Source organism: Alosa alosa, chromosome 21 (genome assembly GCF_017589495.1).
Source record: "Alosa alosa isolate M-15738 ecotype Scorff River chromosome 21, AALO_Geno_1.1, whole genome shotgun sequence".
Taxonomy (NCBI): Eukaryota; Metazoa; Chordata; class Actinopteri; order Clupeiformes; family Clupeidae; genus Alosa; species Alosa alosa.
In genome coordinates this window covers 21,264,037-21,280,395 of record NC_063209.1, presented here as the reverse complement: position 1 = coordinate 21,280,395, position 16,359 = coordinate 21,264,037, and the positions used below count along the sequence as shown (strand labels likewise).

General features: G+C 42.2%; 1 protein-coding gene across 2 annotated transcripts; it reads left to right on the top strand.

The window, feature by feature from the left end:
• The first annotated feature begins 143 nt into the window (after positions 1 to 143).
• zgc:195212 (DUF4554 domain-containing protein) lies at positions 144 to 15,653 on the top strand. Of its 2 annotated transcripts, none has more exons than XM_048231752.1 (16): positions 144 to 227; positions 508 to 631; positions 716 to 769; positions 858 to 988; positions 1,136 to 1,219; positions 1,312 to 1,367; positions 1,492 to 1,560; positions 1,717 to 1,912; positions 3,235 to 3,403; positions 4,337 to 4,492; positions 7,178 to 7,299; positions 8,855 to 8,965; positions 10,233 to 10,331; positions 14,801 to 14,858; positions 15,126 to 15,214; positions 15,367 to 15,653. In XM_048231752.1, exons 1-16 carry the CDS (start codon positions 201 to 203, stop codon positions 15,418 to 15,420), a joined length of 1,599 nt encoding a protein of 532 aa, XP_048087709.1. In that variant the 5' UTR covers positions 144 to 200; the 3' UTR covers positions 15,421 to 15,653. The 2 variants fall into 2 exon arrangements, with proteins under 2 accessions (XP_048087709.1, XP_048087710.1); XM_048231753.1 differs by having other exon boundaries at positions 154 to 227; positions 512 to 631.
• The last annotated feature ends 706 nt before the right edge of the window (positions 15,654 to 16,359 follow it).

Genomic DNA, 16,359 nt, shown 5'->3' with positions numbered 1-16,359 from the left:
GTTCATGTCATAAAATAAAGGCAACAATGTGACAATGGAACTGATACATTGCTCTTTTTTTTTCGTTCGTTAGAGGAATGGATACATTTCAGGGTGACCCAGGTGACCAGGGTCAACCATAACCGCCTTTTCATATACCACGTGATCTGTGCAGGACAAGTTAGTTAGGTTGAGTTGTTAGCTGATGTGACTGATAGACCATGGAAATGATTAAAGAAATCTACAAGGTAACCTATTTATTTATAGTTAAACAGTTGTTAAGAGACTGAGGAGTGGATTTTAGTGAAGTTACGCTGCCATGAGTGTTGTTGTGCCTTTACATAAAATATGCTCTAAAGTCGCTAGCCATGCTAGGCCTACGTTAGCATTTTCAGTGAGAATTTTTGCTAGCTCAATTCCGACTTATATTAACGTTAATGTTTGAGATTGATCTAACTGTTTTATTGTAAATCTATGGATAACAAAATAATTCTACCATATACATTAATACATTTGGGTGTGCCACAGGTAGTTAGGTTTTTGATGAGAGTCCTTGACCGACCACGGAAATACTCAACTCGTAAGGACAGCGATGTTCTGGTGCTCCTATGCGCCACCAAGTCACATCCATCCGACAAGCTCACGTGCACAAGTATGATTGGTTTAAGCTAGTTAATTGCAGCGTAAAGGGCATTTGTAGACGGCTCTTTCATTAACACATTTTAATTTCATGTAGTTGCTGCTGCTGGGCCGTGGGCTCCCTCGAATCCAATTGAAAAAGTCTTAAATGGTGGGTTTTACTCTCCTGTCATAATTTCTATCTTTACAAAGATAAAGTTTGGTTGTATTCACATTCTATATTTGTCCACTTCTTTCAGAGTCTCTCAGCCTTTTAGAGCGGATATCATACCTCCCTGCATCTGCATCAACCTGCAGATCTGTAGACACTGAGGAGTTATCCCTCTTTGTTAAATCATCGGGCCCAGTCCATTTTGTGGTAGCCTTTGAGGTTAGAAAACTCATCACACATCTCAACCCAAACAATAATTCAGTTAAAAAATGAAATAGATCATAAATAATTGCATGTCATCACCTATTATTGCATACAGAATATTGCTGGACTACTTCATAAGACATAATTGCGGTCTTTCTTTAGATGGCAATGGATAATAAGTGTTGGCAACAGGAGAAGTTCTATACCGAAGCATTTCTTCGCCGGATCAGCCTGGTCCGTGCTCAGGTATGAAAGCCAGGAAACATGGATGCCATCAGAACTGATAGTGCAAAGGTTTCTTCTCCATTTCAATTCTGCCATATCTCTCTTCCAAACAGATGAAAATCTTTTTTAAATTCAAGAACAATGGGGAAACTAACCAGCATGTATTTGGGTACAAGTTTTTCTTTTTTCAAATATTAGTTATTGGGTATGTTACAGGATGAGTGGCCTTTGTTAATTGGCAGGTCTATACCAGTATATTCGCTACATGTATTTGCCTCTGTTTGTGTGCCCAGTGATGGTGTGAAGAGCAAGATGCTAGTAAACAACCAAAGCATCATCATGGACAGCACCAGTTATCAACTGTAAGTGGGTGTGAACTTACCAGAATTGTCCTTAACTTTACAAGCATATATCCAAACCATATAAATGTCCTGTAATATAATCTTTCCCTCACTCACACAGACACACTCCCTTTTTATTCCTGTATATTCCTCTCCTCTCACTTGCTGTCTGTGAAGGTGTCCTTTCTCGGAGGGTGGTCTCCTTCCCTGTGATCAGATCCATGCGGTGGTGGGCGCAAAGGTCCCGCTGCAGCTCCCTTTTCACATGGTGTTAACGGGCCTCGGTGGGGAGACCAGCATCATCACCATGGCAGCGCTGGGCCCCTGCATGGAGCAGTACCCAAACTGGCCCATTCGCCTGACAACCATTCAGATATCCTTTTTGCAAAGAGCTAGAAAAACTAGAAATGCAATTCAAAGGAATTACCAGTGCATGAAAATGTAAAAAATGCATTGTAAAATATCATAATAGTTAAAACAGATAATGCAAGCATAGAGGTAGTTGCTAGGTTATTGCTAGGGAAGGCATGGTGGTTGTTATGCTAAATAAAGCGGTTGCTATGCTAGTTGCTAGTGTAGTCATTTTGGTTGCTAGGTTGTTGCTAGGATAATTGAAGTGGTTGCTAAGTTGTTGCTAGGGTCGGGGTTCCCACAGGTCATGGAATTTCTGGAATATCATGGAATTTTGGAAAGTCTATTCCAGACATGCCAAAATACATTAATACAAATATTTATTAATTTTAAATATTTTAGTTGCTAGGCTAATGATGTAAAAGTATAAGTAAGGGATAATGTATAGAACGCCGGTCATTATTGGGAAAATAAGTCGACCCGGCAGGGCCGACCCTGACCCCGACGCAGCGGAGGGGTCTTGTTCCGCCCTGAAGGGACTTATTTTCCCAATAATGACCGCCGTTCTATACATTATCCCGCTTATTACACGGCTACTTGCCAAACCGAAACAATAAACTCCCCACGATATGACTCTTTAGCCTACATAGCCTAGGCTATAGCCTATTTGTTACCGTTTCATCGTGGCTTTTGCTGAGAAACAAATAGTTCGCAACAGCACACGCTGAACTTGAATCCAACATTCTTTAGAACACAGCTGATCAACCGTCCGCTTTCACTTTTGAATGAAGTTCCAGTCCTTGTGTAGTAATATGAAAGACGTGAAATAGAAGCACAAAACCCATTTTCCTTGACAGCAGTCTGTTATACTTAGCAACGGTCTGTTATTGAGAATTAGCCGACCACCGAACGTTGGGAAGGCCCATTCTAGTGAATGGAGCATTCTTCAGCATTATGAAGAGCCGTGTAATAAGTATATATACTCTTTTCCCAATCCGTGAATTATATCCCAATCCGTGAATTAGTGAAACACACTGAGCACACAGTGAACACACAGTGAGGTGAAGCACACACACTAATCCCGGCGCAGTGAGCGGCCTGCTACAACAGCGGCGCTCGGGGAGCAGTAAGGGGTTAGGTGCCTTGCTCAAGGGCACTTCAGCCGTTCCTACTGGTCGGGGTTCGAACTGGCAACCCTCCGGTTACAAGTCCGAAGCGCTAACCAGTAGGCCACGGCTGCCCATGTTGGCTGCTATAGTGGTTGCTAGGTGATATTATGGTAGTGGGTGCTAAGTAGTTGTTAGTTAGTGAAGTTAACACACTTCCTTAACCCACCCACTCCACATGTTGGTTTACAGCCCCTCCAGTATGCCTCGCCTGGAATCCAATATGGCCACTCCCATGAGCTTCTTGCAGTCTCTGGCCGGCCGACTGGCATGGGAGGACCTTGGCCTCTCTGGGGTGACCTGTGCTGACCTGCAGCAGGCAGAGGGAGAAGCACCAGGGTCGAGAGGTTTGGATTTAATCTCCCAAAACCGAAAGCATGACTTTGCTCTTCCGTGCAAGTAAAGGTATACTATGCAGGTTCAGGTAGTTTTGCCGACTGTAGAACTCCCCCTAGAGTAGCAATATATTTATATTTTACTCTGCTGTTGTAAATAGCCTTCTCATGGCTTGTTCCCCCTGTACACAATGAAAATGCTTTCGTTGTGGAGGTGAAGGATCAAAAACAGGCAAAAACTATCTCTGAAAAGCTATATCTACTGACAAGGTAATGTTTCACTATCCTCGCAAGATGATTTGGGGCGCTGTTCTTGGAAGTTGCTAGCCTGGGTTTCCCCATGATGCCTTGTGCGTGATTTTATTCGTGCTGCTAGGCAGTCTGGATTCCATGGACCTCAATTTTCACCTCAACGAAGGAACCAATCACAGAACGGAGGGGGGACAGCAAGAAGATGGCAACGTCTATGCGACACACCGAAGTGGCTATGAACTACGTACAGACTCATTTGATAGACATTTGTAGAGTCCAATAAACGGCTCTGGGCATTCGTAAACCACGTTTCAAATAGGAGAAAATGATTGTATTGTGTAATGTAGTTCCCAGACCCCATCTCAATGAGATAAGGCTGGCGTTAGCCAGGCTATGAAGTTGCATGGCTAGTTCTCTCATTAGCGACTCGCTACGTCTATGCTGTATGGTGAACAATTCCCCTATTACAAGTTCGTTTACCATCAAGTTGGCTTCGTAAAGGTTATATTAAGGTGAAAATCTTGCATAGTGTACCTTTAAAGTAGTGTTCAGTGAATGTTACCCCTTGTCTGAGTAGGATTCTTCCCAAGGAGCATTAGAGCATTAACCATTAGTTTTGTTAAAGGGTTTGAACTGTTGACATGTATTCTCTGTTAAGCTGATGAAAGGCTTTTTTTTTCTACACTACCACAGGCCCCCTTTGCTGGGACATGGTGTTTAATGTAAAGGAGAGGGAGGAAGACCAGGGAACCGAGTCCAAATGGAACCAGACCGTGAAGCAGACTCTCACTCTCTACCTGTTACTCCAGCACACTGACCCCTTCCACTCACAATTCTCTGACCTCATCGGTAAGGGACCCACGTAGAACCAATTAATCACGTCGTTCTGCTTAACTGGTGAGGAGCAGGAATCCATATTTGAGCCACTAACTATGTCAGGGATGGGCAACTGGCGGCCCCACGGGCCACATGCGGCCCTCCTCCTCACTCAATGCAGCCCGCGGATCAATTTACATTACACAATACAATCATTTTCAAATGGCATAAAAACGTTGGTTTAGTTTCACGGGTTTTTACCACATCTGAATCGGAGCTTTATTGTAATGATACAGCCTACCTATAGGGGCGCTTTCCTATATTAAAAAATCCAGCGGGCTTCTTCACTACAGCCAGCAAAGAAGAGGTCTATGAGCGGTTCTAGCAGAGATCTATGAACGGTTTATATAAAACACTCAGTCAAGAGAATCGTACCCTTCAGGCAAGATGGGAAACAGCTGATCTTATCACAGAATTCAAAGTAAAACCTATGAATTTAGTATGCTTCGAAACAAAGTCGGCCAACACCACGCACAAAGACAACTAAAAGCTACACCAGAGCTCCTATAGCCGCTGTCGTAGACAACCTCAAAAGTAGAGCAGGGTTCCCACAGGTCATGGAATTTTAATAAAGCCAATTCCAGACGTGGAACGTCCGGGAATTATGTTTTTGGTTATGCTTCAGAGTGGCTGGCAATGTGCATGCACAAACATGTCCTTAAAACATTTCTTCACGTTCGTTTTCAAAACTGTGCAACTCAGAGTGGTTAGTGATGTTCGTTGATTATTAAAAACATATATATCGGCACATTGTATGATTTCAATCCGTGCTATTTGCTATTGTGGAACTATTTTTTCAGATACCTCACAACCAGGCTTGGAATTTCACCATTCTGGGGGCAAGGCCACTTGGCCTTCAGTTGGGCATATTTGGTGGGGGGCACAAAGGCCACATGTCAGGGCACCAAAGCCAAAGTTAACTATACAGTAGTAGGCTATAAAAATGATCAAAGTTGTATTTATCCTATTCACTGCAGTAGACATGCATCACTGTATGAAACATTACAAAAACATGAAACATGACATAACATAGAACTGTAAATCATCTGATCATCTAATATTTACAGATATCTAGGCTATATATCACATTTATTTTATATTTGGCCTGTTATGAAATCATGTATTGAACAATTTAAGCACAGCTCAGCTTTAAGAAACTCAAATAGCCTAGATGCATGCTTAGCATTTTGTGATCATTAAGGCTACTTTCACAAACTCTTAGTCAGCTGTCCTCTGATTTACCAATATCTAGGCGATATTTGTAACATTTATTTTGTATTTGGCCCATTATGAAATCATGTGGAAAAATTTAAACACATTGTAAAACTTAAAGCCCAAATTTGGAGACATCCATGTATGTCGAACTTTACTGCAAATTCAAAACTGGATTACTCTGGAATGGCTAACTGTACAGGGGACTGCTTTACACCTTTGTGTTCGGTAAGGTCTCCTGTTTATTCTGATATATGGTTTGTCATGTGTTAAAAGAAGGGTTCGTAAAGTATTCCACCGAGATGAATGGGTAGGGAGATCATGGGACACAACCTTCAGTAGAATGTATGATTAAATTGAATTATATTATTTACTTTTCTCGTGAACCGTTCAACACAGCAATTTTTGGCTAATATCGTTTAAAAGCTGAGAAAAATCTCTTTCATGTGATACTTGTGATGTCTGTGTGATGAATAGGCTACTTCGTGAGTAGGTTAACTGAGAATGGGTGAATTTGGACGCACTTTCTTTCTTGCGCTGTCACTTTCTCCACTGCGTAAAAGACTAAATTAATTTTATTTAGCACAGGCTAAATAAAAATCGCTATTAGTATGACGCAAAGCCGAATATTGAAAGAATGGGGCACCAAGGCCACCGTGGCCTGTAAACCTCTGATTTTCAAAGGGGCCTCACGGCCAACGCAAGGCGCTACGACGGCCATGCCCGTCGTGGCCGCCGTGAAAATCCTACCCTGCTCACAACCGCGTATAAACTTCCACTCAATATTCGAGTCTGAAGCATAGACAGTAAAAGAAGGTCGTTGATGTTCCAAAACAAGTAGCATAGTGAAATACAGTTTCTGTCGTGTTTTATTTGACCTTTTGCAAAAAATCCCATTCATGTCTGTTGGAAGACTCAATTGCTCGTTGATATTACTGCGCTATCGAAAACGGAAAGGGGGGCTGTTTACATTTGGTTGGTACATTTTACTGTCTATGCTTCAGACTCAAATATTAAGCGGAAGTTTATACGCGGTTGTGAGGTATCTGAAAAAATAGTTCCACAATAGCAGATAACACGGATTGAAATCATACATTGCGCCAATATATGTGTTTTTAATAATCAACGAACACTCCACTCGGTGAGTTTTGAAAACGAACGTTAAGGGTTGTTTTAAGGACATGTTTGTGCATGCCCATAGCCAGCCACTCTGAAGCAGTCAAAGGCGATTCAAAACGAGTCAGAAAGTCGAGACAGGACCCATCGTCAAAATTTCGGTGTCCACCACTCACAACAAACCAGAAAAGGGACTCAAAGTGCTAAATACCAGAATTATACTTTAATACACGGGGGCAGTTAATATGGTTTTATTAATGCGGCTAATACACAGGACATGACTGTAACATTGCATGTGAACGTTTTGTTTTTGTTTTCCTTTCATGGCAGTCAATGAAGAGATGTTTGAGAAACACTTAGACCAGGTCCTCTGGCACAATAGTGAGAGAGTGACGGCATCACTGCAGTCGCTACTGGAGAAGACACTTAAGCCTCATCAGAAAAAATGCTCAGTAAGTGTAATATTTTCAAACATTATTGTCAGTATTCATCATTCTCACCATGGTATCTACTAATTCACATATACCAGAGGAGGATTCTTCATTGAGGAAAGGGAGGAACAAACTTCCCTAAAATTTTAGAGAAAAAGCAAACATTGTCCATCTTTTGAATGTATAAAAGATGGACATTGTCCATCTTTTATACATTCAACTACAGTGCAAAGGTTAGGATCAAAGCAGCAGGAAGACCAGTTCCAAAAATTCATATTCCAAAAAAAGATGGTAAGGCTAGTGTAGGCTACTGAATGCTACATATGACTAATACACATGGCTAACTGGTAGCACAGAAAACAATCGGCTACTGCTGGCCTGTCTTAAACGTGGACAGTTCAGGGATATGCTGATACAAAACAATTGGATAGTTACGTGTTGTTATAATCATCCAAGTTATGCCTTAACTAAACAACTGTTAAATAATGTTCTTGTTGTTAATATGTTCTGGTTTTCATCGTTCTAACTGTATCTTTGGATGGTAACATCGTTAATGAATGTTTCAGACCATGATGCATTCCTTTAATGACGTCTTCAATGATATTTGCCTTTCGAGTATAAATTCCCATTTAGCTATTACAACCTGTTTTTAAATTATAGCGATTATTTGGCTTTAAAACAATAGCATGTTACAAATAACCACATTTAAGGTCTATTTTTTAAATGGTAAATAGTTACATGGTCTTATAAAACAAGTGTCTATTTTTAGTATTATAGACTTTAATGCAAATGTATTACATTGAGCAAAACCTCCAGACTTTCCATAATTTTAAACATCTGGAAAAGAGTATTTCATAATTAGACCTACATATCTTTCCTGACTTCCCAGACCAAAATTTACATTTATTTACATTTACATTTATTAATTTAGCAGACACTATTATCCAAAGTGACTTATATTACAAAGTCCATTGTCCCTGGAGCAATTTGGGGTTAAGTGCCTTGCTCAAATGCACAACGGTGGAAGCCAACAAATTCACCCTTCGCTCTCCCGCCCTCCTTAGTTACTGTTGCTATGCCTGACAAGCTTTAGCACCCTGCACGTCTATTACATAGAGGGAGGACCGGGACTTTTCAATGAAATGTAATTTCCACAGGCCTTCAGTCTCCACAGGTTAACATGGCAAAACTCGAAAAGCTTGTCAGACCTCCCGTGCCTAATGACGGGTTGCTAAGCCACGATTGGCCTGTGGCGGTTTTCGGGTGTGGCGTAGCGAAGGGTGAATTGCAGCCACAACCTTTCTGGCTACTGCATGCTAGCGTAGCTCCTTAGGCCCCTGAGAATGTCAGAACAGCTTTTATAGCACAACATTGCCAGTTAAAATACTACATAGTGTATACTGCTGCTTTAAATGTGTCTGGGTAGGCGGCCTACATACATTATTGTTCACATATGCCACTAACACCATCACAACCTCACATTTGCCACCAACACCAATCAAGCGCACCTTCCTTCCTCCACCAGCCGCCACTGACATATACTAATGTTCACATATGTGTGTGTGTGTGTGATCAGAATCAGAGAAAGATGCAGGCAGCACTGCCGGTGGTCCTTAGCTCCCTCACCAGTGTGGTGAATAGCAGCAGCAGTGCGGAATTCCGCACTACTTGCTTGGACAAAATGAAGGTAAGAGGGACTTCAGCCTGTCCTAAACTGAAACAACACACATGCACATCTAAGTCCTGTATCAAAGAAGTTGTATGGTGTAGGTGTATCGTGATTAAAACTGAAGTTTCTATCTCAAACAGATCAGCTGGGCTACCCTTTCAGCCTTCAAGAACTAAAATGCATGTTTCTAGGCGACCATACATCCAATTTAACCCGCTGTTAAAATTCATACATTTAGCCACACAAATAACCTGCTGGGTCAAGACTAGGGTTGCAAAATTCCGGGAATTTTCAAAGTTGGAAACTTTCCATGGGAATTAACGGGAATATATCAGAATTAACAGGAATAAACGGGAATTAATGGGAATAAACTGGGAATTTTTAATATGGCAAGTTAGTCTATAACAGGGAACTTAAATGTAGTGGACAAAACCCCATCTTGCAGCATAATATTAGTTAAAACAACCTGATTTAATGCAATTTCAGTCAAATTTCTACCCTGCACATATGTCAATCACATGCACACAGCAATCGGCATAGGCTGCTAGACATAAAGGAAACCTATGGTGCGTTCATATGCATGGGGAAAAAATGTTCCAACCAATCGGATTTTGTTGTTGAGTGGTGTAGTGTATCTTGGGCAGTTCAGTGTTGCTAGTTTAGCACACCAGTAAACCATAGGCAGAGAATGGGATCCCATTTAGCATGCTAGCTAGCTTTGTATGCTAAGCTAAGCAAAAATCGAACATACAAATCATATTGCTTATTACGAAACAAAATGTTAATGTTTGTATATGAAACAGTTTGTATGAATTACCCAAAATTCCATGTTCATTTCCGTAAATTCCCATTAATTCCCATAATTTCCTTTAATTCCATGAAAGTTTCCAATTTGGAATATTTCCAAAATTCCCCAGCTTAACTTCCCATGGTAAGTTTCCGGAAAGTTTCCAGAAATGTACCGGAAATTTTCCGCCCCTTTGCAACCCTAGTCAAGACCTGGTCAGATAATTGTAGGGTATTTAATGAAGAAGTTTTACTGTTGAGAAAAAACTACCATTAGAGCCAGCAAGGTTCCGTCCGTGCTCAGCCCAAACCCCTTATGTGAGCTCCATCAGTGCTTTGAGGTAATCTAGAATATTTCACAGTAATAACTGCTTGCTAAAAATAAAATAAAGTTTTAAAGTTTCATTGGCAACTTGTATTGATAAAAATGTAGTTCTGTCATTAAGTGTTTAGGGTTGCCAGTGCAGATACAGTAGGCTTTTGTCCTGTTCTGTTTCAGGTCCCGAACACTCATCAGCTGTCAGTGTCTCTTGACCAATTGCTTCACAGTATCACAGGAAGTCGGTTTACTCCACTTCACAGGTGTACCACTAACAAGGTGATTTACCTTTCTTGTAGCGCTTGTGTCATCACTATGGGTTGGGTCATCAACATTCTCGTAAACTCTACAAGTCTCACCTTTGATCAGATATGTATTCGCCTCATTCCTGTAATCACCGTTCAATGAAACAATACTATCTCATCTCATATCTTATCTCATCTCGCGATAAGAACGCGGCTCTTAGTGAACTGTACCAGGCTGTCAGTGAACAACAGACGGCACACCCAGACGGTTTCACCATCTTCACTGGAGATTTTAACCATGCTGATCTCAAAACTGTACTTCCAAAGCTACACCAGCATGTTGATTTTCCAACAAGAGGAGATAACATCCTGGACCTGGTCTACACTACACACAAAGGAGCATACAAAGCCACCCCCCTCCCCCACATTGGACTTTCAGACCATATCACTGTTATGCTAATGCCCGCATACAGACAAAGGGTAAAAAAGCGAACAAACCGTTCGTAAGCAGGTAAAAGTGTGGCCTGAGGGAGCCTCCGATGCTCTTCAAGACTGCTTTGACACAACAGACTGGGAAATGTTTAAGCAGGCAGCCACTTACAACAACCGGACAGACATAGAGGAGTATACAGACACTGTAACCTCTTACATCACCAAGTGCATCGATGATGTGACCCACACAAAAGACATCATCACTTTCGGGCTAACTGGAAGCCATGGCTGACAGGGGATGTCCTCAGGCTGCTGAGGGCCAGAGACAAAGCCTACAGAGCTGGGGATGAAGCTGGCATGAAAACAGCGAGAGCCAACCTGTCCCGTGGCATCAAGGAAGCAAAAAAAGGAATACACTCACAAGATAACCACCCACTTCAAAGACAGCAGGAACGCACAAAGCCTATGGCAGGGCATTCAGGCCCTCACGGACTACAAGCCCAGCCACAGAGCTGTGAGAGCAACATCCCTCTGCTCAACAACCTGAACCGCTTCTTTGCTCGCTTTGAAGCACAAAACAGCACCTGCCCACAGAAGACCCATCCCCCTCTACATGAGCAGCCCCTGTGCCTCTCTGCCGACAGCGTGAAGAGGACACTTGCTGCTATCAACACCAGTAAGGCAACAGGTCCAGACAACATCCCAGGTCGATGCGCTGAAGGACTGCGCGGGGGAGCTTAAGGATGTCTTCACAGACATCTTTAACACTTCCCTGAAGCAAGCCATCGTCCCATCATGTTTCAAAGCTGCCACCATCATACCTGTGCCGAAGAAAACTGCTCCATCCTGCTTCAATGACTACCGCCCTGTGGCACTGACACCCATCATCATGAAGTGCTTTGAGCGGCTTGTCATGTCACATATCAAAGCCATTCTCCCCCACCCTGGACCCCTTCCAGTTTGCATACCGAGCCAAAGCGGTCTACAGAGGATGCAATCTGCTCTGCCCTCCACCCAGCCCTCACCCACCTGGAAAAAGAGACTCATATGTGAGATTGCTGTTTATAGACTTCAGTTCTGCATTCAACACCATAATACCACAACAACTCATCTGCAAACTTGACAAACTGGGACTCAGTACCTACCTCTGCAACTGGCTACTGGACTTCCTCTGTCAGAGGCCCCAAGTAGTACGTGTTGGCAACAATACCTCAAGCAGCATCACACTGAGCACAGGGGCCCCAAGGCCTGCGTGCTCAGTCCGCTGCTCTTCACCCTGCTGACGATGACTGCACTGCAACCTACAGCAACAATCACATAGTGAAATTTGCTGACGACACAACTCTGGTGGGTCTCATCACCAAGGGCGACGAGACTCAATACAGGTTGGAGGTCGACCATCTGACCACGTGGTGCAGGGACAACAACCTCCTGCTGAACGTCCAGCAAGACCAAAGAGATTGTTGTTGACTTCCGGAGAGGTCACACCCAACACCTGCCACTGACCATCGACGGTGCTGTGGTGGAGAGAGAGCAGCACCAAATTCCTGGGGTGCACATCAGTGAAGACCTCTCCTGGACCACCAACACTGCATCACTGGCTAAGAGAGCTCAGCGCCGCCTGTACTTCCTCGCGGAAACTCAGGCGAGCAAGTGCTCCACCAGCCATCATGACCACATTCTACCGAGGCACCATTGAGAGCATCCTCTCCAGCTGTATCGCTGTGTGGGGCGGAAGCTGCACTGAATACAACAGGAAAGCCCTGCAGCGCATAGTGAACACAGCTGGAAGGATCATTGGTGCTTCACTCCCCTCCCTGAAGGACATTTACACCACCCACCTCACCCGCAAGGCGACCAAAATTGTGAGTGATGCAAGTCACCCCGCTCACAATCTGTTTGATCTACTGCCCTCTGGGAAGAGGTACAGAAGCCTGCGCTCCCCAAGACTACCAGACTCACCAACAGCTTCATACACCAAGCTGTAAGGATGCTGAACTCTCTCCCTCCTCTCCCCCCTCCACCCTCAGCTACATAACATCCTGGACATTGGACCCACAATGGCCGCCTGCACTACTCCACTTGCACACTTGAACACTTGTACACTTTACAACTTGGTGTTGTTGTCCTGAAAACACAACACTTCTGCTGCTCTTACATAACTTGCACCACTATGCCACTTTCTTTATTACTTAGGTCAAACAGAACTACCCAAGCCTTTTATTGGCCTGACTTTGCACTAGTATTTCATTGACTGTCTATGCACAATTTCAACCAAATTTTGCTGCTCTTATTTTTTCATTATTATATGTGCCCTCTTATTTACTTATTTACTTACTTTTTTGTTTACTTGAATGTTATGTTTGTCTGTGGACTTAAATTGGTAAAATATGTCTTGTCCTCACCGTGGGATAGTGAGAAACGTAATTTCGATCTCTTTGTATGTCTGGAACATGGGAAGAAATTGACAATAAAGCTGACTTCATAATACTCATTCATTGTTACTGGACCCTTTCAGCCCTCTAAACGAACTCAGATCTCTGACTCAGCATTTTTTGTGCAAATGTAAAAACCTCAAAACAAACTCAGCCCCCTCTAAAGCGAACCTAACTGAGGGTGTTTTCACATTTGGTCCTTTCAGCCCCAGCCTGAAGAGCCAGACCCACATTAAAATGTAGGGTCTGGGCACTCACTGTTCACAGTGCTCAGTCCGAGGGGCAGGATAATCGGTTGTCTTTCGAATTCTCTCTGCACGCAATAGGACAGCGCTGAGTCCCATGCGTTTCCCACCAGCGGAGCTAGTTGGCTAGTTCAAACTTTTGCCAACTTAATAAAAGCTTAACTCGTGTCACACTGTTCGCCAACAGCAACATTATCTTATTTGTTTTCAAGTAGCAGGGAATTCAAGCCAAACCGTTGCAACTTTGCCATCAATCATTTATGTTAAGCCCGCCTAACGACTCTATACACGATTTGATTGGCCTGATAGAAGTTTAATTTCGAGCTCACAAGCCAACGGAGAGTTGCTAGACTAGCCCTGGCAGCAAATGTAATTTGCCGCTAGGATGCGTCTAGATTTCTAGGCTATTTCAGCCCTCTAAACGAACTCAGATCTATGACTCAGTATTTTTGTGCATATGTGAACACACCAAACAAACTCAGCCCCCTCTAAAGCGAACTGTGCCGAGACCACCTCGGGAGGTAGTTGGCACGGTTGGTTTTGAAGTCTGCGATGTGGTTGGCCTAATATGCATTGTAAACACAAAGCGCCCCAGGTTCACTTTAGTTTTTTTAACAACAAAAATTATATTTTATCCTCCTTGACTTGCCATTGGCAAAAGAGAATGCATATTGTTCATTATCAAAACTGTCATTATTAGCCCTATAACAAAACATGATACAGACATTTGTGACCATATTTGTGTGTGTGTTATCTTAACAAAAGTGTTGTAATGAATATCTTATGATGCTATGCATGACATTGCTCACCTTTTAAGAAAATCATCATGACATGACAAAATCTCAACTGGAACATAGCCAGCGCCTTTCCAGTTATCTAAACATCTTTAGATATGTTACACAAAATAAGATAATAATAATATTTTTTAAAAAATTAATATTAATAAAAATGCATACGTATTACAAAGCATACATATTCATTGGTCTAGCCGTTATTGTATTGATGGGGCAGCTGGGGTAAACCATGAGTGTATAATGGTCTTTTTTGCTGCAGCTAACCCTGCGAAAATTAGTTTTTTTATGTATAAGTCTAAAATCTAGGGAAAAGTCATCATTAAACAGATATAAGCTGACAAGTTCTAAACTGGAAATCCCAGGACAGTTCTAAGAATAATGACACCCACTTTCTGGTCCACTTTATTGGACTGGGTTTGGTTCATTTAAAAAGGACTATATGTGAAAACACCCTTATTCACAGCCTGTCTGTATCTACTGTATGCTGGAAGTGAACACATCCGTAGCACTGGCATTGTACACCACAGATACTGATACTAAGCAGAGTAATGAGATATCGGTGAATGAGAAGGTTAATGATTTACCTTTTCCTTGTAGCCTAGGATTGGAACTGGGCCCAAGCCTTCATTTCAGAGACCAGAGGGGGAGGATGAAAGTAAGAGGGCATTTTTACCTTCATCCTTAAACAGCCATCTATGTCATGTTCAGTGTAAATGTACTTTGAGGTATTAGACTTAGATTTAGGTCAAATCTTTGATTGACTCTACCTATTGTGTGCTCAGTGTAAATTTGTCTGTCTGTGTGTGTGTGTGTGTGTGAGACAGAGAGAGAGGAGGGGGTGTCTATATGTAACTATTTAACTACATTTATCAAGACAGAGCTGGTAAAAATGTAGATTCACTGAAATTGATCTCTGATGCAGCCCAAGTCCTCACGGAGGGGGAGACTGACCACCAGGACAGAATTGTATCCAGTGCCGCCAAAAGGCAGAAGACGGCGCCCTCTGCTGATGTACTGATGAATGACACTTGTCCTATACCCTTTTGCATTTTCACCCAATTCATTTGCGAATAGTACATAATGCCTTGGGGTTTTTGATATTGTCTGCAATGTGTGCTGTGGTTGAGTCTCATTAATGCTCTTTGTCCTTGTCCTTTCCTTAGGAAGACTGGCTTCAAGCAGTTCACAACTTTTCTGATTGGGACTTTTTTCAATAAGGCCTATATAACTGTTATAATACACAACAATCAGTTGTTTAGAACAAACGTTCTGCAGTCTTGTTTTTTGTTTGTATGCATATTATGTTACCACTATCTGGCATATCTAAGTGTTACTCATTCAAACGGTTACCAGGTGCTTCATGCAAGGGTTGTATGAATATTCAGATTGATACATTGATTTCATTTGTCACCATGTTTTTTGAAGTGATAATAAACAAATGGGTGTTTTATGGTGGCCCTGTCCTGTATGTTTCTAATGAAAGCATTTCTGTTTTCTAATGGGGGCAATATTTTGCATTATGCATGTTCATTTACAACGATATGAAGGAATGCAGTTAAACATGAAAAACAGTGTTTTTCACGTCTTGATAAAGAAAGCAAACACCGTATCACATTGTTAGATAGATAGATAGATAGATAGATACTTTATTGATCCCCAGGGGAAATTCAACGTCTCAGCAGCACACAGACAACACAAACACTTGTCGTGTTGACATTTGATGAGTAGCAAAGAGTATAGAAACCCTAAAAGGCTTCTGTACTCTTTTGGCAGCACTGATCTATAAAGAACACAGCGTTTGGCAGTAGCAGAGAATGTCTAATAAACGCAGTGTTGCCAACTATTTCAGCCTAATTTAAATATATTTAATTTAATATATAGTAGGGTAATTGATACACTTTACACTTCTGTACATCTTGTATGGCTACACCAGAATGAGCATTAAGTGGCTGAAAATCAGTAATTTCCAACCTATTCCCAACTGCTGCATTTGCTTTGCACAGCTTGAAGTCTGAAGCCTACTTTCCTTTGTTGAACGGTGCTGGAAAGCGTCTCCCTGTTTCCCTGTCATCGTTGCTCTCGTCGCGTTGACTCTGGTTGTAATTTCACCCGAAGTTGCTGCACCTTCCAATAACGTTCTATATAATAAGTCTGTC